Source organism: Oryx dammah, unplaced genomic scaffold (genome assembly GCF_014754425.2).
Source record: "Oryx dammah isolate SB20612 unplaced genomic scaffold, SCBI_Odam_1.1 HiC_scaffold_1, whole genome shotgun sequence".
NCBI classification, from domain to species: Eukaryota; Metazoa; Chordata; class Mammalia; order Artiodactyla; family Bovidae; genus Oryx; species Oryx dammah.
Window position 1 is genome coordinate 44,295,168 of NW_024070185.1, and position 22,667 is coordinate 44,317,834.

The 22,667-nt window shown below is 41.5% G+C and overlaps 1 protein-coding gene across 2 annotated transcripts in view; it reads left to right on the forward strand.

Annotated features, from left to right (window-relative positions):
- The window catches only part of PIP5K1B (phosphatidylinositol-4-phosphate 5-kinase type 1 beta), a 352,598-nt gene that overhangs the window by 149,835 nt on the left and 180,096 nt on the right, over positions 1–22,667 (forward strand). For both annotated transcript variants that reach the window (XM_040249018.1, XM_040249072.1), the window contains one exon: positions 19,953–20,083. In XM_040249018.1, the coding sequence (XP_040104952.1) occupies positions 19,953–20,083 (131 nt within the window). The remainder of the gene's footprint in view (positions 1–19,952; positions 20,084–22,667) is intronic.

Genomic DNA, 22,667 nt, shown 5'->3' on the forward strand with positions numbered 1-22,667 from the left:
CATGTGTTCCCAAACGTGAACCCCCCTCCCACCCCCCTCCCCACCCATCTCTCTGGGTCATCCCCGTGTACCAGCCCGAAGCATGCCGTATCCTGCATCGGACATAGACTGGCGATTCAATTCTTACATGATATTATACATGTTTCAATGCCATTCTCCCAAATCATCTCACCCTCTCCCTCTCCCTCTGAGTTCAAAAGTCCGCTATACACATCTGTGTCTTTTTTGCTATCCTGCATACAGGGTCATCATTGCCATCTTTCTAAATTCCATATATATGTGTTAGTATACTGTATTGGTGTTTTTCTTTCTGGCTTACTTCACTCTGTATAATCGGCTCCAGTTTCATCCATCTCATCAGAACTGATTCAAATGTATTCTTTTTAACAGCTGAGTAATACTCCATTGTGTATATGTACCACAGCTTTCTTATCCATTCATCTGCTGATGGACATCTAGGTTGTTTCCATGTCCTGGCTATTATAAACAGTGCTGCGATAGTGTGGAGATTCCTTAAAAAATTGCAAATAGAACAGCCTTATGACCCAGCAATTCCATTGCTGGGCATACACACTGAGGAAACCAGAATTGAAAGAGACACATGTACCCCAATGTCTCTGCTTTTCAATATGCTGTCTAGGTTGGTCATAACTTTCCTTCCAAGGAGTAAGCATCTTTTAATTTCATGGCTGCAATCACCGTAAGGAGTATTAGGGGCTACCTATAGCAGAGAGATAGAAGATTGACAAACAACACATCTCTAGCAAATGATGCTTTTCATTATCCGTCTATAGAGATTACTGTATTTTCAGTTTGTAAAATTATTTTTTTTTATGTATGATTCCATCTCATTCAACTTCCCCTTCCTTTCTTGTAAATCTTCTATCTGAGCTTTGCCTTTTTATTTCATGAATATTATTTATTTCTGTAAAAAGCATATATATGCATATGAGTATTATTTTCCATAAATATTATTCCTGTAACACATGTTGGGATATGTTATGTATATATTATGATATCATATGCTATTATGTGTGTGTGTGTATATATATATATTTGTAAAAGTCCCCTCTGGCCCGCTGAAAAGTTTATCCTGAAAATTAAACTAAGGGGGAAAAAAATAAGCTGGAAGAGATTTGAAAGAAGCAAAGCTATTTTTACTTCTTCTAGGCCTGCTTCTATACCATCTATTATTTTTCTCATTTAATCATTTTTTACAGATCAGCAAACTTAGTTATTAGAAACATTATGACTAATACAAATTGAGGCAAAAATGGGGAAAAAAAAAAAAAAAGCTAGTGACTCCCATTCCTGCCACCACCCTAGGAAGAAGTTTCATTTCTGTTTTTGTTGTTTATTCAAGTAAAGATACAGCAATTAAGCCCTCCTGTTTTATGAAGTTAGAGAATTTACTTCCTGAATTAATTAACTGTGGAATAGTGACCAATGGCCCTGCCTACACTACTGAGCATTGAGAGATAGTGGATTATTTATCCTCCTTAATACAGTCTTCTTTTAAAAGCTGAAGAAGTCAGTGGAGTGAAAGGAAAGGTTTGAGGTCTCTTGAAGTTGATAATAAAAGATGGAACAACAATCTCTTATATACCACTGGTAGTTCCAAAAGTATATTAAATTTCCCTGCAGGTCTTAGCCTCCCTTAAGAAGTTGCAATTATCCCCTCCCATTCCCTGAAACAGCAGCAACAGCAGTGCGTGTGTGTGCATGCGTGTCTTATCTGTCTTCATATGCAGCAAGAGCATCGAAGGGTAGGGGTGTAAGTGGGGCAGGGGTTAATATCCTCTCGGTGTAGATGGGTCTAATAGAAGGCTGGGAAGGATGGATGAGAGAGTGGAGGTTCCTTCAGGGTTTCTTTTTGGGGGGAAGGGGTTGGTGGTTTGTCCTCTAGCTGCCCTATGGAAAGCTGATAGACAAGCCTAGATTTTAATTCCATTTCTAAAGATTCCAAAATGCCAATACTGCAGTGAAACTTTTCTACTTTGGCCCTACCTAGGAAGCCTTTCCTTCAGATGCCCATGTCTCTGTGTACCTGAACTGGCAGAGTTCTGTGAAACTCCTGGGAACTCTGGAGGAGTGAGGCTTGGCTTGGCTTTGCCCTGGCCCACCTCCACACCTCTGGGCACAGAGAGTTAACCATGACCTCGCTGGTCAGTGGAAAATACAAATAAGAAAAGAGTAGAAGCTGGCTTGATATTGTCTGGAAATAGGCCCACAGAGCCAAGAAACAAATAGTTAGACTAACCATAGAATTTAGCAGAGCCTGTGCTGAATTGAAAGACCAAGTTGGCAAAGCTGATATCTCTATTTCTAGGTCCAGTTATGATGTCAGATGTGGCGATTATGAACATGAACTCAGGCTGAGATCTGGGTTTAAAAGCTGTATCACTTCCTCACTGTGTGGCTCTGAATAGTTCTTTGTCTTTCTGAACCAGTTTGATCTTAGGTAAATCATTACCTTCTGTGTTGAGTTGTTCTGATGATACACGCACCTAAAGGAGAAAATGGCTCTGACATACTCAGGAGAAAGCCCAGATGACAGTGAACTCCCAGAAAAATGCCAGCTAGCTAATAGAGTGGTGAAACGGTCTCAGTGTGCCCCATTTATTCCTCCCTAAATGGAATGAAGCAGAGATTTGGTAAGAAAGATACTACCCTAACGTACATACAATTCCAGTTTGAGAGACCTGATTGCGTCTCACAACAGGGATGTAAGACTCTGAAGGGACAGTTAAACATGCACCTTTACAGTTTCTCTGTATCTCTCTCTGAACAAGTGAGTTTCTCAACCTCCCAAACAGCCCCCAGGCTGCTGGTATATATTCCTCCAAAAGAATCCCCTGTCCCTATGAGCTGATTATAGAGTACGTCTCTTATTTGTTACTGCAAAGAAGCATTTTTAAAATTGTGAATATGGGCATAAATTCTTCTGAAGTACTACTTCAAATTGGAAAAGCTATCTAGAGAAGTGCAAAATTTTGTTAAAGTAAAAAGGAACAAAGATGGACTATTTGGTAGATGACGAAGAACAGCAGTAGTTGTTGCCCTGTGAGAGCCTGAAGTTCAACAATAAAAATACTGAAGAGCAGGCATGGAATCTTATTCTTTTTAGAGTTTCCAGGGAGATTATTTTGTAAATGTAGTTTAACTGATATAAAATAATTGAGCATGTTATTAGTGTATAGTGTGTAACCTAAAACAGAAAGAAGAATATGACATTAAAGATGCATAATACAAGGAACTCACAAAGAGGGTCTCCCGCAGTAATGATCAGGAAGATGAAAACTAAAACAGCAAGATTCACAAAAACTAGCAATATTAATGATAACAGTGTTGGTGAAGGTTTGATGCCAAATTCATTCTTCTGTTGATGAGTATACAAACTGATGAAGTCTTTTTTTTTTTAATGAAATTTCTTTTGGAGGGCATTTTGGCAGTACCAACAAAAGTATAAATGTGCATATCCTTTAACTCAGCAGTTCTTTTCTAGGAATCAATGCTGCAGAAATCTGCAAGAAAGAAATGTTCAAAGTTATTTGAGCAAGGATGTTCATTACAGAATATTTTACCATTAAAAAGAGAGAATAAGAACCCCAATGTCTACCAATAGAGTAGTTGAAGCAGTTGTGTTTACATACAAACTATGAAATTATTTTAACTGTGTAATTATTAAAAATGAGAATCTGTATAGATAGACATGGAAGGATATTGTGTAAAACACAAAATGCGATAGAGCATGAATAATAAGATACCATTTAAAAAATTTTAATGTATATACATATGCTTATATTAATGTTTTCAATGTGTTATTATAAAGAAAAGATGTGTGGAAGGATACACACCAAAGAAGTGACAGTAGTTAACTCTGAAGAGGGAGACTGAGAAAGAGTACTTTTGTGTTTTACTTTCTATAGTTAAGAGTGGTCTGACTTTTCCTCAGTGAGTGTGGGCTACAATTTTATTTTTTTTTAATTAAGCAATACTATCTGTGCAGACATTTCTTTTTCAGTTTGAGTTATCTCTGAGTCTGCATCACTTTTCAGCTAAAGAGCATTTGGTCGTATGTTCATTGATAAGCGCTTGGAGTATAGGTTCAGCTACGTGTAAAAGCAAGAACCTGAGTAACTGTGACTTAAGCAAAGTTGAAGTTTCTCTCTCAAGTAACAGTTCAGAGGTAATTTACTACCTCTTCAGAGTCACAGGTGCCCAGGTTTCAATCTTGTTTTTCTTTCAATGTACAGCTTCCAAATAAGATCAATTGGGGCTGCTGAGGCTCTGGCCATCGCAGCTGCAGAGAACATTCTCCTCCATGTTAACTCTGTGACTAGGAAGTTGGTCACATCATTTTCTCTCACATCTCAATGGTCAAAAACTAGACACGTGACTACACCTAGCTGCAAGAGAACCTAACAACTACCTAATCCAAGTTTCTTGTACCATGTAACAGGGGTTCTCAATCTTATCACTATTGGCGTTTGGGACTGGCTAACTCTTTGTTGTGGGGACTCTCCAGTGCATTGTAGGACCAGTATCCCTGGCCTCTATCCAATAGATGTCAGTAACACTCCCTAGTTGTGACAGCTAAAATTGTCTCCAGACACTGTTCCATGTCTTCTGGAGGACAAAAATCAACCCTTACTGAGAAAAACTTCTAAACAAGAGGGGTGAACGGATATTGGGGACAACTAGCAACATCTGCCATAAGCATTGTGTTGTTCCCCCACAAAGAGTGCTTAGCGCTGATGTAATAGTTTCTCTTTAAAATTGACACCCCCCCTTACCAGGAAATATAATACTCAAGACCCGAGGTGTTTCTGATTCTAGGAGGATGAGAATCCAATCCTTTGTTATTTTTATTTATTGAATCTAAATTTGTATTTGCATCAAGTAAATACTGTTTTTGTTTGAATATACAAACAAATGAAGCTTTTTTTCCCCTAGTGTTCAGTGTAGCATTAAGGGTACTTGCATTGTGTCACATTTATGATGAATATCTCAGTCTACACTGTAATATTTCTGAAAGACTAATATAGCAGCATTCAGAATGCCATTCTGTCCTAAATCAAAAATTTCATCTACAGTTGATGGCATGTCTCTTTTAAGGGCAATTAAGGGTGCATAATTTGCCATTGCTGAACACCTTGAGTATAGTATTTTTCTGTTAATGAGAAATGTTTGCTTAATATGCTTTTCCGTTCCAGTGAGAGTATGTGCTTCACTGCCAATCATATAAGTGAGGGGAAGATCATTTACAAGAGAAGACGAAATTAAGCGCTATTTGTTCTGCCTTTTCTAGCATATTTAGAGAATCGAATCTTTCTTCAAACAGGTGAATACACTGGGATCTTGTTACAACGGCTGCTTAGCAATAAGGAAAAATTACACAGAAAGTGCATCTTTCTTGGGCTTCTTCCAAAGTTGTTGAGCGCCTAATGTGTCAGAATGACCTTGTTATAAGACAATTTCACCACGTAGAAGGTCCTTGCAGGCACAGTGGAGGACATCATTATAATGGTGCTCCAACGTTCTTGTTTTTGAAAATGTCAATGACTGCAGAAATTGTATCAGAAAAGTAGTTGCCAGCCATGAAAGTAACAACACCCCCGAAGTATGAAACCACTCGTACTGGGAGAGGAGAGTAGTCGTGTCTAGCTGCTGGGTAAGCAGACACTTGTGCAGAGACTAATGGAGAACTGGACCTGGAAGACTCAACGGGGAGCAAAGGAAGATGGGGACAACACTGAAGATGGGGATCAGCGTGGGTGGAGACCAGGAATCACATAGCAAGGTAGCAGGAGAATTTGACTGAACATGCAGATTTGTGCAAAGACTGTGAAGACCGTGTTGTGCAGCCTAAACAGCAAATTGTCCACTGGAATTTGTGGTCCCTCTTCCATAGCAAAGCGGGACCTGGAAAGCAGCTGCAAAGCCGGCTCTTCTTGTGTCTTGGTGATGCCATGTGGTTCATCCTTGCTGATCAACTATGAGTGGCTCACTATCTTGGGGCTTCCACTGGTGGCTCAGTGGTAAAGAATCTGCCTGCCAAACAGGAGACTTGGGTTTGATCCCTGAGTTCGGAAGATCCCCTGGAGAAGGAAATGACAACCCACTCCAGTATTCTTGCCTAGGAGATCCCATGGACAGAGAAGGCTGGCAGGCTACAGTCCATGGGGTCGCAAAGAGTTGGGCATTACTTTTAGTGAGTCCACAACAACAAAATGTGCATGTGTGTGCACTCACTTATGTCCAACTCTTTGGGGCCCCTGGACTGTAGCCCGCCAGGCTGCTCTGTTCTTGGGATTTCCCAGGCAAGAATACTAGAGTGGGTTGCCATTTCCTCCCCCAGGGGTTCTTCCTGACCCAGGGATCGAACTCAGGTCTCCTCCTTGGCAGGCGGATTCTTTTCCACTGAGCCACCTGGGAAGCCCATCTTTAGCTAGAGGATCTGATAATAAATGGATGGCAGACTCCTGTTAGATCATTTGAAGGGAGTTTAAGAAAGGCACTGTTTGCCAAGATGCAGGAGTGAGTAAGGAAACTACAAGGGATAGTGTAGTATCATAAGGCCCATCTCTACCCTGTAAGCTCTCTTAGGCCTGAGAGAGAAGAGTACTGTTTCTAGGAGTTTGAATAGAAGCCATATGGAGAAGTCCACAGGAAAAAAGAGGAGCCCTAACCTTCAGAAGGACACACCAGTCTGAGTCAAACCCTGACATCACTCTCTAGCCTCTCCCATATTCTGTGGAAGCATCCCATTGGCCAAATCCAATTAGAAGCCAGAAGGGTGGGAAGTGCTTTAATGCAGTTGAACAGGGAATGTCCCAGGACACAGAGTTGAATGAAAAAAAGGCTGAGGAGCAGACCTGGGGTAAATATCCTGCACGATGACCTCTGGCAAAGGTAGTCAGAAGTGGAGAGTGGGTGTTCCTTCACCATTCCTGCTTCTCCTGTCAGCCAGCTGGAGGGTTTGGAGACCCTAGGGGAGGACAGGGCCATAGGAATGCAGGGTGCCACTCAACAGAGGGAAGCAGAGCCCCAATCAGGGACATACCCAGTAGACTGTGCCTGACTGAGGAATCAACTCGTGTTGAATGAAGACACCAGATTTCAGGGGGGTGTTTGCCAGTTTGTTTGTTTTACTGACATTAGCATCTGGGCATTTATGTATTTTGCAGTTAGCATTAGTAGGAATTAGATTGTAGAAAATTTTTGAAAACCAAACAAGGAATCAAGGTCCACTTCTACACATAGTGGGGGGAAAAAATGAAGGTTTTTATGCTGGGGGTGGTAATAAAAACAAAACAAAAAGCTCGAGAATGATGACTCTGACTGTCTTATGACAAGTGGAAAGGAACACACCCAAGTGAGAAAGCAGTTGAGGCCACTGACCACAACCTCACTTTTTAAAAAATTAATTGCTTACTCATTTATTTTTGACGGTGCTGGGTCTTTGTCGCTGCTCTCTAATTGCAGAGAGTAGGGGGCCACTCTCTAGTTGTGGTGCTCGGGCTTTTCATTTCAATGACCTCTCTTGTTGCAGGTGGAGCACAGGCTCGAGAGCCCATGGGCTTCAGTAGCTGTGGCACCTTGACTCAGGAGTTGCAGCTCCTGGGCGCCAGAACACGGCATCAGTAGTTGTGGTGCACAGACCTAGTTGCTCTGTGGCGTGTGGGATCCTCTCAGGTCAGGGAACAACAAATCGTGTCTCCTGCATTGGCAGGCAGATTCTTAGATTCTTTACCACTGAGCCACCAGGGAAACCCCCACCCCACATTTTATCAGCAGGATCTGGGAATTAGTTGAGGATATTACAGGCTGAAAGGGTGCAGATTTTTTAATTACATTGCAGGATCAGTGCCAGTCCACCATAAGGAACTTGGGGAAGGAAGTGGTCTAAGACCAGTTCAGTAATCCCCACAGTCTGTGAAAGAGCTTAGCTGGCCCACGCGAAATGCAGAGACTGGAAAAGGAATTTTGGAGTGATGGTTGATATGTCATGAGTAACTCTCACAGCGGGGCAGGTATTAGGGGAGGGTTGGCCTGTCATCTTATGCCTAAGTACAAGGGGCTTCAGTGAGACCCCTATGCATGTGATACAACCCCTGCAGCCTGGAGGATGCAGTGGACTGTCGTATTTTCTGGGAAATTGAAAGAACAAGACAATTGTTGGTCAGCTAATCTGATGATAGCAAAGCTAAGATAGGGTTCTTAGGGAGGGTGGGGGACTCTTGATTCCCATGGTTTCAGGATAAGTGATATGTGACCAGTTGAGGGCACTGAACTAGAGATAAAGCTGCTTTGTGGTCATCACTGAGCCTGTTCAAGTAAGGCCCGGAGGAACAATGTGGACCTAGCAGCCAGAAGAGATGAGTTCTTCCCTTGAAGGGGAAATGCAGCTGCCATTTGGAGGGTAATTGTCGATCCTATGAAAGCAACCCACAATAGAGAGAGGGCTACATATATACCTGGTGAGCCTTGAATGCCTGGGGCATCTTAGAACTGTACCCCTCTCCTCAAGTAAGACCTTTTCTGCTTCCTCTGACAATCAGTAAGAATAGAGAAAAAGCTCCCACTACCTTTCCCACTGTTGGTTAACCAGCTTATGCCAGGGCAGGTGGGGGAAGGGGAGATGGTTACTAACAGTATACTTAAGGGTTTTATTAATGAGTGGGCTAGACATACCAATTATCTGCATGAGACCATTTTTTACTGATCTGTGAATATATATGAACAGAGGACAGACTATTTTATTCTGGGAGTCACCAGAGGGGTCATGGACTTCCCTAACATCCTTAGGGCAAGGGAAGACCTGACCCCAGAATAAATTTAGAGGGACAGTGGGTGACAAAAACGAAATTGATTACGATTACACTTCATAAGAATATGGGCTTCCCTGGTAGCTCAGACAGTAAAGAATACACCTGCAATTCAGGGGACCTGGGTTTGATCCTGGGTTGGGAAGATCCTCTGGAGGAGGGCAGGGCAACCCACTCCAGTCTTCTTGCCTGGAGAATCCCCATGGACAGAGGAGCCTGGTGGGCTGCAGTCCATGGGGTCGCAAAGAGTCAGACACAACTGAGTGACTGACACACAGCACACAAAGTTATTATGAAGTACTGGTTTTTCCTGTGCTGAATGTTGTCATGGGCTTCCCTGGAAGCTCAGCTGGTAAAGAACCTGCCTGCAATGCAGGAAACCCTGGTTTGATTCTGGGTCGGGAAGATCCACTGGAGAAGGAATAGGCTACCCACTCCAATGTTCTTGGGCTTCCCTGGTGGCTCAGCTGGTAATGAGTCTGCCTGCAAGGTGGGAGTCCTAAATTCAATCCCTGTGTTGGGAAGATCTCCTGGAGAAGGGAAAGGCTACCCACTGCACTATTCTCATCTGGAGAGTTCCATAGACTGTACAGTCCATGGGGTCACAGAGAGTCAGACACGACTGAGCGACTCTCCCTTTCACTTTCATAAGAGTATAATAGTTACATGGGTTTCTAGCATGAAGGCTTTGTCCTAAAGAAAATAAGATTTTAAAAAATGTTGTCACTAAGTCATGTTTGACTTTTTTATGACCCCACAAGATTCCTCTGTCTATGGGATTTACCAGGCAAGAATACTGAAGTGGGTTGCCATTTTCTAATCCAGGAGATCTTCCCAGGGCAGGAATCAAACCCATTTTCTGCGCTGGCAGGTAAATTATTTACCACTGAGCCACCAGGGAAGAAGCCATTTTAAAAATTAGCAAATCCCAAACATGCCTTTGTCATCATTCAAAATGTGTTTATAAACATAGTAAAGATGCTTTCATGGAAGGACATTTCCATTCTTATCTGTAACACAAAATTTAGAAAATCTGAGAAGTACACATCTTGAAAGTAACTCACCCAACATCCCAAAAGCCAGAGGTAATCACACAATTTGATATGTTTCCTTCCTGTCTTGCTTTCCTCTGTGGATGTGTATAAAACATTTGTGAGTTTTTCAGATTTTGTTGTGTATGTATTTTATATCTTGCTTTCTTAATGTAATATTTTTTTAAGTTATAGAACATTTTAAAAAATATGGTTTAAATAAAGGCATAAGTTGACTAGAGTTTATCAAATAATTTTGTCAAATATTCTTGACCTGTACTTGGACTTTTCTTTCATAATTTTTTAAATTCATTTTTCACGGTGCTGAGTCTTTGTTGCTGGGCCAGCTTTTCTCTACTTGGTGGTGAGCAAGGTGGTTGTAGTTCATGGGCTTCAAGTTGCTGTGGCAAGTTGCTCTTCTCTCTCCCAAGGTTATTCATTCAGCCCTTTGGGTTTCAATACCATTTATATGCTGAAAACACTCAAATTCAAAATTTCAGCCCAAACCTCTGTTCTAAGCTCCAGACTTGTACCTTGACATCATTTGGATGTCTCACCAGCATCTCCAGTGGAACTCAATCTGCCCCCCAAAATGTTCCTCCCTCAGTCTTCCCAAGTCAGTAAAGCAACTTCAGTCCTCTCCACTGCTCAAGGAAAACACTAGAAGGCATTCCAGTCCTCTTCTCTCCCTCATTTCTAGCTTATGGCAAGTTCTGTTTATTTCCCTCCAAAATATATACAAATTCAACTCTTCTTTCCGTTCTTGTTCATCACCCTACTCTTAAGACATCCACATCTCAATGCGAACCCTGACACATGCATGCGTGCTAAGTTGTTTCAATCGTGTCCAACTCTTCATGACCCCTCCCAGGCTCCTCTGCCTATGGGATTCTCCAGGCAAGAATACTGGAGTGGGTTGTTATGCTCTCCTCCAAGGGATCTTCCCGACCCAGCAATCAAACCCATGAACCATGACACTTGCCTCCTAATCACTTTTCCTCATATATTCTCTCTAGTCTGTTCTCCACATGGCAGCCAGAGTGAAGTTTCTCAGGTTAGACAATAACTCTTTCCTTATGGAAACACAGCAGACCCTTAGAAGGATCTCTGAGGCTCAGCCCTAGATTCAGCTCATCTGTGCAGCCTCCAATCCTGATGCTCATCTTAATTCATCTACAGTGATTTGCTTTCAGTTTCTTGAACTGCTGTTTCTGTATGCCTGTAAATTGATTCCCCTGACCTCCTAATGTGACTTTCAATTCCTTGAGGGCAAGCACTCAGGCCAGGTCATTTCTGTATCCCCAGTTTGTAGATGAGTGCCTGGCATGTGATGGGTATACAGCCAGTGTCTGTTGATATGACCTGCCAACTGGCTTTCACCTTTCATGTCTCAGACTGTGTATGCTTCCTGTTAGACCTTTCCTAACTCTCCCCCATTCTAAAGTGAATCTCCTCACTTTTGGCCTAATCACATCACCCTGTTATTTGTATCACTGCCTATTATGAATGCATATCTTTAATATCTCTTTCACTCACTAACCTAGAAACTCTCATGAGAGCAAGAACAGGACCTTTTTTTTTTTTTTTTTATGCTTTCCCCAACATCTAGCATAGTGCCTAGGTCACATAAAATTCTTAGATATTTGAGAATGAAGATCTAAATGAATGAACAGCATGTGACTGAATGGAGTTCCAAGGGGAGCTCTTCTCTTTACCTAGGCAATACTGGAAAAAATTCTGAAGTCTATCTTGAAATAGACAGTAGAATATAGAATCATGGGTCCCCAAAAGACAGCCATGCCCTAATCCCTAGAGCCTGTGATATGTTACTTTATATGGCAAAGGGGACTTGCTTGGCAAAGGGTGTGATTAAGTTAAAGATCTTGTTGGGGAAGTGATCTTGAACTATCCAGATGGGCCCAATGCAATCACAGAGGTTCTTGTAAGAGAGAGGCTAGAGAGTCAGAATCAGAGGAGGAGATGTGAGACAAAAGCAGAGGGGAGACAGAGATTAAGAAAGACTTGAAGATGCTGCTGTTATGAAGATGGAGGAGGGGACCACAAGGCAAGGAAGAAGGGACACAGCCCTCCCAACAACTTGATTTTAGGACTTCTGATCTCCTAAACTGTGAGATAACACATTGTGTTGTTGGAAGACATGAAGTTTGTGGTCATTTATACAGCAGCAGTAGAAAACCAAATCAAGGAGGAACTGGAGAAATGCGTTGAGGAACCCATAGCAAGAGGTGGTCCCGCCTCCTTTCAGAAGACCTTCCACTTGCCTGTCCACAAACTATCCCATTTCCATAGTCCTACAGTCAGTTTTGTGAAATCTGTCCTTTTTTTTTTTTTAATTCTCTCATTGGCACAAATAAGAAATCTATGCTTGCTTTCCTGAGTTGAGGTTCAGAAACAGGAGAGAAAACCCAGAACTGGACTTGAGCTGTGGCAATGAAGGAGAGTGGCAGGGTCTCCCCAGCCAGACAAGGATTGTTTTCTCTCGTTCTTTAGAAGTGTTGTGCTCTCACTTCAGGCATGTCTGACTCTTTGTGACCCCATGGACTGTAACCCACCATGGCCTGTAATCCTCTGTCCATGGAATTCTCCAGGCAAGAATACTGGAAGGATGCCCTCCTCCTGAGGATCTTCCCAATGCGCAGGGATAGACTGCATCTCCTGTATTACAGGTGGATTTTTTTACTGCTAAGCCGTGAGCCATGGGGGACACCCCCTTTAGAAGTGTTACTGAACCATTTTCTAACGTCCTGCTTTAAGGTGCTTGTCAGTGTACATCTCTGATTTAGAATTAATCTCCACATTTGTGGTTTTGGGAAAATATATCTTGTGAGAAAAAGAGAAAGCATTGGACCTCCTGCTTGGGAAAAATGCACACAGCAGAAAATTTCACATGCAGCTGTTCGACACATGGACACATGGACCTGTAAGGCTGTCTTGCTCAAAGGATAGAGTGTGTGTTTAGAATGTTTAAAAAAAATATTTGTTTGTTAATTTGACTGTGTTGAGTCTTAGTTGTGGCACACAGGCTCAGTAGTTGTGGTGCATGGGCTTAGTTGCCCTACAGTATGTGGAATCTTAGTTCCCTAACCAGGGATTGAACTCACATCCCCTGCATTGCAAGGTGGATTCTTAACCACTGGACCACAAGGAAAGCCCCTAGAATCTTTTATATGTTAGGATGCAGGACTCAGTGTGAGGCTGGGAAGGAGGTTTCCATGTCAAGCTAAGATATTTGGAGTTAATCCTGTGGTGAGGATACTACACACCCATTAGTTTTCAAGCAAGGTGGTGATAAGATTAGATCTGTACTTAAAAAAAAAAAAAAATTACTCTGAGATAGTTAGGGACTTTGGGAAGGTCATGTACACACTGCTATATTTAAAATGGATAACCAGCAAGGACCTACTATATAGTACGGGGAACTCTGCTCAATGTTATGTGGCAGCCTGGATGGGACAGGGGTTTAGGGGACAATGGATACATCCATGGGCTTCCCTGATGGCTCCCACGGTAAAGTGTCTGCCTGCAATGCGGGAGACCCAGGTTCGTTTCCTGGGTCAGGAAGATCCCCTGGAGAAGGAAATGGCAATCTACTCCAGCACTCTTGCCTGGAAAATCCCATGGACGGAGGAGCCTGGTAGGCTACAGTCCATGGGGTTGCAAAGAGTCAGACACGACTGGGTGATTTCACTTTTCTATGGCTGAGACCCTTCACTGTTTACCTGAAACTATCACAACATTGTTAAATGGCTATACCCCAATACAATACAAAATAAAAAGTTTGAACTTTGGGAGAAAAAAAATCACCCTGGCATCATGTATATTGTCTATAATCCTATAATTAGGCCATCAGATCACCTGAGGTAGGGAGAAATGTTGTTGACTTGAGATGTTTTAGTAGTTGCTTTTAAAACCATTGATATTAGATTGTATATTAAGTGATCTAATTTCATAGACAATATGCTGTAGAAAGCAGTTTCCTGTAACCAATGTAAAATCATTAAAATTTTACTGTTGTCAGGATCATTGCTCCCCTAATAGCAGGTTTACATGGATGTTTAGTCTCATTGATAGTAATCATCATTATTATCTCTTTGTTCAAGTACTTCTCAGCTTCAGTCAGATCCATCCTGCACAGAGAATGGAGGCCGGTAAAACAGTACACACTGGTAGGACACTGAACTGGTGCCTTGTAGACCAGAGTATCACTCGTGACATTATCACATACTTGGCCAAAGGATTTAGGTCAAGTTAATCTCCCAGAGTCAAAGTTTCTTTATAAAATGGGCATTAAAATCCCAGGTACCTATATAACAATTGTGACAATCAAATGCAGTCATTAGAAGGTAGTGAAAACCATAGCATATTATCTAAATGCAAGCTGACATTAATTTTCCTTTCAGTATTACCATCATCCCTGAACAAATTTGGGTAGTAAAGACCCATGAATGTAAATATATGCGATTTGCTTTTGTGATATTAGCTAGTTCTTTCTCCAAATATCACATGCTTTAGAGGTATTTGTAATATCCATACAATATGTTGCCTCTACTTAGCCCTTGAAAAGTCCTGAATTAAACGTAGACTCTGTTTGGCTGTATTTCAAAATCTGAACCTATGTGCTAGTAGGAAAGAATCCACCTGCCAATGCGGGGGTTGCAAGGGATGTGAGTTCGATCCCTGGGTTGGGAAGATCCCCTGGAGGAGGAAATGGCACCCCATTCCATTATTCTTGCTTGGAGAATCCCATGGACAGAGGAGCCTGGTGGTCTTCAGTCTGTGAGGCTGCAAAGAGTCAGATACCACCGAGCACAGAGGGGAAATGGTTATGTATCAACGTGTTTAGAGCATATGCAAAGCCACACAGAAAACTGGAAGGACCACGTGTGTGTGTGTGTGTTTGAAGCTGCTAACTCATCGAGTTTACAAGGAAAGAACTGCTGGTTCTAGAAGAAGAGAAACCTGCAGTACACAGAGCAGGTTCTTGGTCATCATGATTTACTGGTCTGCTAATCAGAAACTCTCCCATTAGCATTTCTAACTGTTTTTGTAACTTTAAAACACATCTTGCTCAAGAGTAACTGTGTCAGAAAATACTATGGTTTCTCCCATCTTGGTCCCTGTGCCTAAGGTCCAATAGGAAAATGTCAGGTGGTGCGGCCTTTACTGCTCGTGACTTAAGAAAACCACGTGCCACAGTGCAATCAGACATATCCATGAAATAGTCAAGATGCTTTTTAATTATACCCAATGCATCTATGCTAAAGCATTTAATTTTACACAGAGATGCGGAGGAAGAAACCCTGAGGTAGCCAGAGGTAGCCATCCTCCCTTGGCAGCAAAATATCTCCTTTTGTTTGTACCTCCCTGTGTTATTAGTAGTGACTTTAACAGAGATGTTCATACCGGTTTACCAGGTGGTTTACAGGTTTCTTTTAGGCTCACCCATGACTGAGTATGATTAGTAGCAAATAAAATATTTTATCCCTATTTCATCAAAAGGCATGGCTCCCACACAGCTGCTTCCTTTGCTGAGGTCAAACAGCCAGAGCTTCTGACTTTGATTCTAGACTCATTTTGAAAAAAAGAGACAGGGAAGCGGCATGGGCTTTGCAGGCAGACTCTGCCATGTGCTAACAATGTGAGAGAGGGAGTCATATAACCTTGCTGAGCTTTAAATGCCCACCTGTAAAATGGGTGTGATTCTCCCTCTCTTTGGTGTCCTTGAAAAGGTTAAATGAGGTTAGAGATTCTGATATAAGAGGCAGCACAGTACTTGTTTATAACCTGGATCTGGACTGTGGAGCCAAACTTGCCAGATACGAGTCCCAGCTCCACCTCTTTGCTAGCCACGTGACCTCGTGTAGTAACTAAACCTACTTGAGTCAGTAAAATGAAGATAATAATAGTACCTACCTCACAGGGTTATTGTGAGGATAGAAGAGTTAATATAACTGAAAGCACTTAGAATAGTGATTGCCTCATAGAGTGTTTTCAGTAAACGCTCTTTAAGTATATGCCATAATTATGATTGATTGTGATTATTATTATTGTTATCCATATGTCAAGTCCCTGGCACAAATAGTTGATAAAAAAATTCACTTTTATTAAGACTTCTCTTATTTCTATCTTCAGAGCACTTGAATTTTAAAGAGCATGAAAAGAAAGTAATAGTATTATTATAAGTCTGTTTTTTTTTTATTTATTTATTTAAACAGATGTCAATGAGCTCCTTTCCAAAATCTTATTCCTTCAGGAACTCAAAATTCAATCTTATACCATAGGAGAAAAAAGCTTCTTGATGCTCCTTAGAGCAAGAGCAAAATTTTGAGCCTCACTTGCGACTTTCCGAGTCAGGAATTCTGGAGATGCAATCCCTAAGTCACTTTGGTTCTTGTTTTTTAGTGCTTGCTGACATTTTTTTAAAGATTTGTTCTTTAGAGCAGTTGTAGGTTAACAAAAAAATTGGGAGGAAGATGCAGAAATTTCCCATCACCCCCTGTACCCACACATGCACAGCCTGCCCATTGTCAACATCCCCCACCAGAGTGGTTCACTGTTACAACTGATGAATCTACATGGACAGATCATAATCACCCAAAGTCCACAGTTTATATTCCAGCTCACTCTTGATGGAGTACATTCTATGGGTTTAGACAAATTCATAATAGTGTATCCATCATAAAAGTGGACTTCCCAGGTAGCTTAGTGGTAAAGAATCTGCCTGACAATGCAGGAGACTCAAGGGATGTGGGTTCGAGAAGAGCTCTTCCTGGGTTGGGAAGAGCCCCTGGAGAAGGAAATGGCAACCCATTCCAGTATTCTTGCCTGGAAAATTCCATGGACAGAGAAGCCTGGCGGGCTATAGTCCATGGAGTCACAAAGAGACATGAAGGAGCATGCGTGACACACCATCATAAAGGAATTGTGCAGAGTGCTTTCCCTGCCCTGAAAATCCTCTGTGCTCTACTTCGCCTCCCCAAACCCCTGGCAAGCACTGATCTTCTTACAGTCTCCATAGTTGTGCTTTTGGTCTGTTTTAACAAATGACCCAGTGATTCTCAGACTTTCTAAAGTTTGCAAATACCAGATATAGACTGCTGCAACTTTGACCACCTTCTGTTGCTGGGGGTGGGATAAGACTGCTGCTGCTAAGTCGTTTCAGTCGTGTCCAACTCTGTGCACCTCCATAGATGGCAGCCCACCAGGCTCCCCCGTCCCTGGGATTCTCCAGGCAAGAACACTGGAGTGGGTTGCTATTTCCTTCTCCAATGCATGAAAGTGAAAAGTGAAAGTGAAGACTCTTAGCCGTGTCTGACTCTTAGCGACCCCATGGACCTCAGCCTACCAGGCTCCTCCATTCATGGGATTTTCCAGGCAAGAGTACTGGAGTGGGTTGCCATTTGCCTTCTCTGGGATAAGACAGAAGGGTGGTTAACAAGGAATTGGGCATTCCATGTTTCATATGTGTTCCAGTCCAAGAAGCACACTAAATGACTGAATTAAGCAGAAATACAGGTATTTCTGGAAGCAGAGTCAGGTGTGTGGTAAAGGGAAGGAAAAACAGTTTGAGAGTGTGTGCGTCTGTTGATAGATCTGGAATAGAAAGTTTCAGACTGTACGTGTCTTCTGGAAAATGCTGATGTCACATCGTGTGCCATTTTGCCCTGTGTGATGGATAGGAGAAGAGAAACCTTTTGAATTTTTATGTGAGGTTAAAATGAGAAAAATTCATTTCAGCCTTCAGAAGTCAGAGCTATCAGTACAAAAGGTCACTGATGCCAACTGGTGGCATTGCTGAGCTCGCAGTGGGAAGATTAAAATAGCAGCTTTTTGTTTTTGAAGCACTAGTTGCACTATTTGGGCTTGACTCTCAGTCTTTTGCCATCTTGCTGCTCTGGGATCGTGAGTAAAAAGGCATATGTAAAGAAGAAAAGCCCCAGGATGTTTCTCTTAACTGCATGGAAGGGGATAGATATTATAGTTGTCCTCACACTAAGGCTGATATAATATTTGCAGTGAAATAAGCAGTGTGATTGAGTGATGAGTCTATGGGATAGTGAGGGTTACTGACTGTATAGTGGAAGTGACTGAGCTGTATGAATGATTGTGATCATTTCAGGCCCAGTCAGCAAATATTTCCTGGGGACCCAGCCCTGCGCAAGGTGTGGTTTGCTTGGGGCTCAGCCTTCAGTGACAGGATTACAGAGCTTAGGGAGAGGAACACCAGGCTTGGAGGTAGGGGGGCTGGTTGTAAGATAATGGTTTGGTGCCACGTGTACTGTGTTTGTGATGATAAAACAGTGTCCACGTAGGTTCTGAGAGTCATATGCATGGAGCCAGTATTTGAAACCATTAGGAATGGATTGATCGTCTGCATAACTAAGGAAATTTGAGAATCAAGGATCCAACTTTTAGGGACACAGCAATTATAGCAAACAAAATATGAGAATTTAGTGAAGAAATGAGAGACCATCAGAAAAGGTAGACATGGACACAGGACTGTGTTCTAGCATAGAAATCAAGAGGATACATTTTTCAAGAAGAGAGATATTTTTTGATGTTAAAAGCATTAAGAAAATTTTTTTTAAAAGCAGCATCTGGGAAGATGGAGATGGGTCTTGGACTTGCTAAGTGAAAATGTTATCTCAAAAAGAATATTTTTTTTATTAACCAGGTGATATTTATTACATTCATTTTAAGGCATGGTTTCTTAGCCTCAGCACTAATGTTTGGGGCTTGATAATTTGTTGTTATGAGAAGCTGTCCTGTGCATTGTAGGATGTTGTAACAGCATTCCTGACCTCTACCCACTAGATGCCAGTAGCTCTACCACCACTGGTTGCTGCTGCTGCTGCTGCTGCTGCTGCTAAGTCACTTCAGTCGTGTCCAACTCTGTGCGACCCCATAGATGGCAGCCCACTAGGCTCCTCTGTCCCTGGGATTCTCCAGGCAAGAATACTGGAGTGGGTTGCCATTTCCTTCTCCAATGCACGAAAGTGAAAAGTGAAAGTGAAGTCGCTCAGTCATGCCCGACTCCCAGCGACCCCATGGACTGCAGCCCACCAGGCTCCCCCATCCATGGGATCCTCCAGGCAAGAGCACCAGAGTGGAGTGCCATTGCTTTCTATGACAACTAAAAAATGTCTCCAATGTCAGATGCCCCTGGCTGAGAACCAGTGATTTAAGTATTTTTGTAGTTCCCACTGTCTGAGTGAGAGATAATCGCTCTGTTGTGTCGGACTGTATGCAATCAATAGGCTGTAACCTGCCAGGCTCTTCTGTCCCAGTGGGTACTATATTAAACATTGCAAGGCGTAAAAAAACATGCCACACTTGCACCATTAAGAAGAATGTATTCCGATTTTCCAAAATTAAGTTATTCTATTTCTCCTATTATGTTGGTTAAAACTGTTTATATATACATGCACACGTGTGCACACACACAAATATATATGTCATTCCTCCAAGTTAACATTATGTCAGTTTAACTGTGGAATAATATTAGAAAAGCAGTAAATTTGAAATATTGAGGTTCCAAAACTGTATTTTATTATAGATCAGTGAAGGAAATTTTGATTATGGACCCTTGGCAAGACTAGTAAGCAATTTTCAAGTTAAATTTTATGTATTCCAAAGGCTGCAATTATGTTTTACTCTCTCATTTCTTCTGAAGCCAAAATACTCTTCCTGATCCATAGGTATGTTACAGAACTGATTTTTTAAAAATGTGACTGTGACAATTATCCTTTGGTAGAAATTACATTGCTATATATTGAAAGTTTCTCAGTTCTTAATAAAAGAAAGATAGAGATTTTGGACGGTAATTTGACCTTAGGAACATTTATAGGAAAGATAACCACCAAAATAATTTCATGGAAGGAAAGGTCCTTGATGTTTGGAAAGGATTCTCCATCAAAAGAAGCATCTTGTCATCTTTCTAAATCTAGCTTCCTTGTTGCTTAGGAACAAGAGAAGAAATCTAACCTCACTCTCCTGTTTTTGGAACTTGTGATATTGAACAAGGTCCCGACTATCGAGGCTAACGCTGAAATCCTTGTTTTCCCTGCAGACTGCATCATCTGCCATCAAAGGTGCTATTCAGCTGGGAATAGGATACACAGTGGGTAATCTCACCTCCAAGCCAGACCGAGATGTTCTCATGCAAGATTTTTATGTGGTGGAAAGTGTGTTCCTGCCCAGGTAAGAACATTGTTTATTGTGATGATTTCCATGCTAAGGAACCTTTCTTGTGACATCCCCATATTGAAGACTTTTCTACTGGTACAAGACTTTTCTACCAATGCATGTGTACATTATGTACTGATGTTCATGCTGGACCTTTGGTGTGCCCAAAAGTAATCCAAGTAATTATTACTTTTGGTTGTATTAAATGGCTTGCATTTTTTTTTAACATGGCCTGCATTTTTATAGCAGATGGTAAATAGAGTTCATCCTATGGGTCAGCTGTAATTAATTAGTTGTAATAATGCCTGAAAGACCATATGGAGAAAGACTTTGAAACTCAGTGGGAAGGCGTACAGTAATCACAGAGTGATGTCTGCATAGGTTTAGAAAAAGAGGGCACCTGAGATGCAGCAGATGGTGTCAAGTTTTTGCCGTAGCCCTAATTTAAGAAATGAGTTGGGGAACCCATAGTTGGTTCTGCTATCTGAATATTCTCATGTGTTTCCTCTTTTAACTCTCCTCCAGAAAACTTAAGGGAGTTCCCCTATTTCGACAGCATATTTGAAAAGACACCCAAGTTACCCATACATGTCACCTCTGACTTTATCACGTGCATGCTAATGTGCCAAGTCACTTCAGTCGTGTCTGATTCTTTGTGACTTTACGGACTATAGCCCACCAGGCTCTTCTGTGCCTAGGATTTCCCAGGCAAGAATACTGAAGTAGGTTGCTATGCCCTCCTCCAAGGGATCTTCCTGACCAAGGGACCAAACTCATATCTCTTAATGTCTCCTGTGTTGGCAGTTGAGTTCTTTTTTTTTTACCACTAGTGCCACCTGGGAAGCCCCATACTGGGGGGATAAATCAATTAAATAAATCTGAGATGGATGATAGTGATGGTTGCACAACAGTGTGAATGGACATAATGCCACATAAGTTTATGTTTAAAAATGGGTAAGATGGCAAATTTATATTATGCATGCTATACCAAAATAAAACAAACAATTTAAAGGTCTAATGCTCAGTTAATATAAGAAGAGAAGTACTCACTATTAAATTGGAAATGTCACTACCACTGACAGGACTTTTCAAAGAAAGAAAATAGATACTCAACCTAGGGATTTGGAAGCAATTATATTGTCTTTGTGGCTATAAGGATTGACTTGTCATTTATTTTAAAGTAAATGTTTCTCTCTAAAATAAGCCAATTTTATTATCAATTATTGCTAGGCTTGAGTGAGAATGTTTGGGTGACACTTTTCCTCTCCATGTTTTCATTGTCTTTAAAAATCTTCAAGGAAATGGTACTTAAATTTATTTCTTTGTCCAGGCATCAACTTCCTAGAAATAAAACCTTTAGATGAGTGTGTCCATGTAGTCACAACAGAGCACATAAATAAAAGAAAGTCAGCTAGAAACCTAGACAGCCTCATTCTTTTAAAATTTATCATCTCTGCATTATTTTTTAAAATTGGAGTATAATTGCTTTACCAATGTTTTGTTACTTTCTACTGTACAGTAAAGTATATCAGCTATCTGTATATATACATCCCCTCCCTCACTTCCTCCGCCACCCATCTAGGTCATCACAGAGCGCTGAGCTGAGCTTCCTGTGCTCTGCAGTGGGTTCCTGCTAGCTAGCTGTTTCACACATGGTAGTGTATACATGTCAATCCTGGTTTCCCAATTCGTCCCCCCTTCCCTTCTCCCCATGTCCACATGTCCATTCTCTATGTCTGCATCTCTATTCTTGCCCTGCAAATAGGTTCATCTGTGCCTCATTTTGCTTTAAATCCTCTTAGCTGAAGAACAAAGTTGGTCTATGAAAGGTTAGAAGTTTACCTCTCCGTTTCCCTTGCAGTTATGAGAACTAGTTTTCATGCAGAATATGGACAACCCCAAGACCTAAGATATAATCCTGTCTGTTCATGACACTGTTACTCTCTCTGTAGCTGGAAATTGTCCTTTGTGTTTGTTTTTTAACAGTCTATCATTCAAAAAAGTATGTATTAACCATTTTTTGTCTTTAAAATCAGGAGGTCATGAGTTTGTCTTAATCTTTTAGTATGTTGTGTTAGACTCAAATTTGTTTAAATGTGTTTACAGAATATTCTAATTCTCATGGTCTTCTAGTGCCTCTACTCAAACCTTTCAATCTTATTTATTTATTTGAGGCCTTTTGTGGAATGATGGCTGGCAGTGAGTTAGGGTACTTGAGCAGTTACAGCAAAGATGGGTGTACAAAGAGCAGGGTGTTCCATTCTGGCTGATCTCTTCTACTTATGCTGTCCAATCAATAGAGCCAACCGTTGATGGGCACCAGGAGAAAGCATATGGTCCTCAGGCCTGCATCATCAGCATCATCTAGAACTTGTTAGACATGCAGGCTCTTGGGCTCCCCCCTCCCAGATCAACAAAATTAGAAACTCTGGGGCTAGGACCTAGGAATCTGTTTAACAATTGCTCCAGGTGATTCTAAGCACATAAAAGTGTGAGAATTACTGAGCTGGCACTTTGCCTCCCATTTTAGAGTAACGATTGTTCTAATAGATAACAAACTTTGTTCTTGGAGCACATAAAACCCCAAATGATTTTTAAA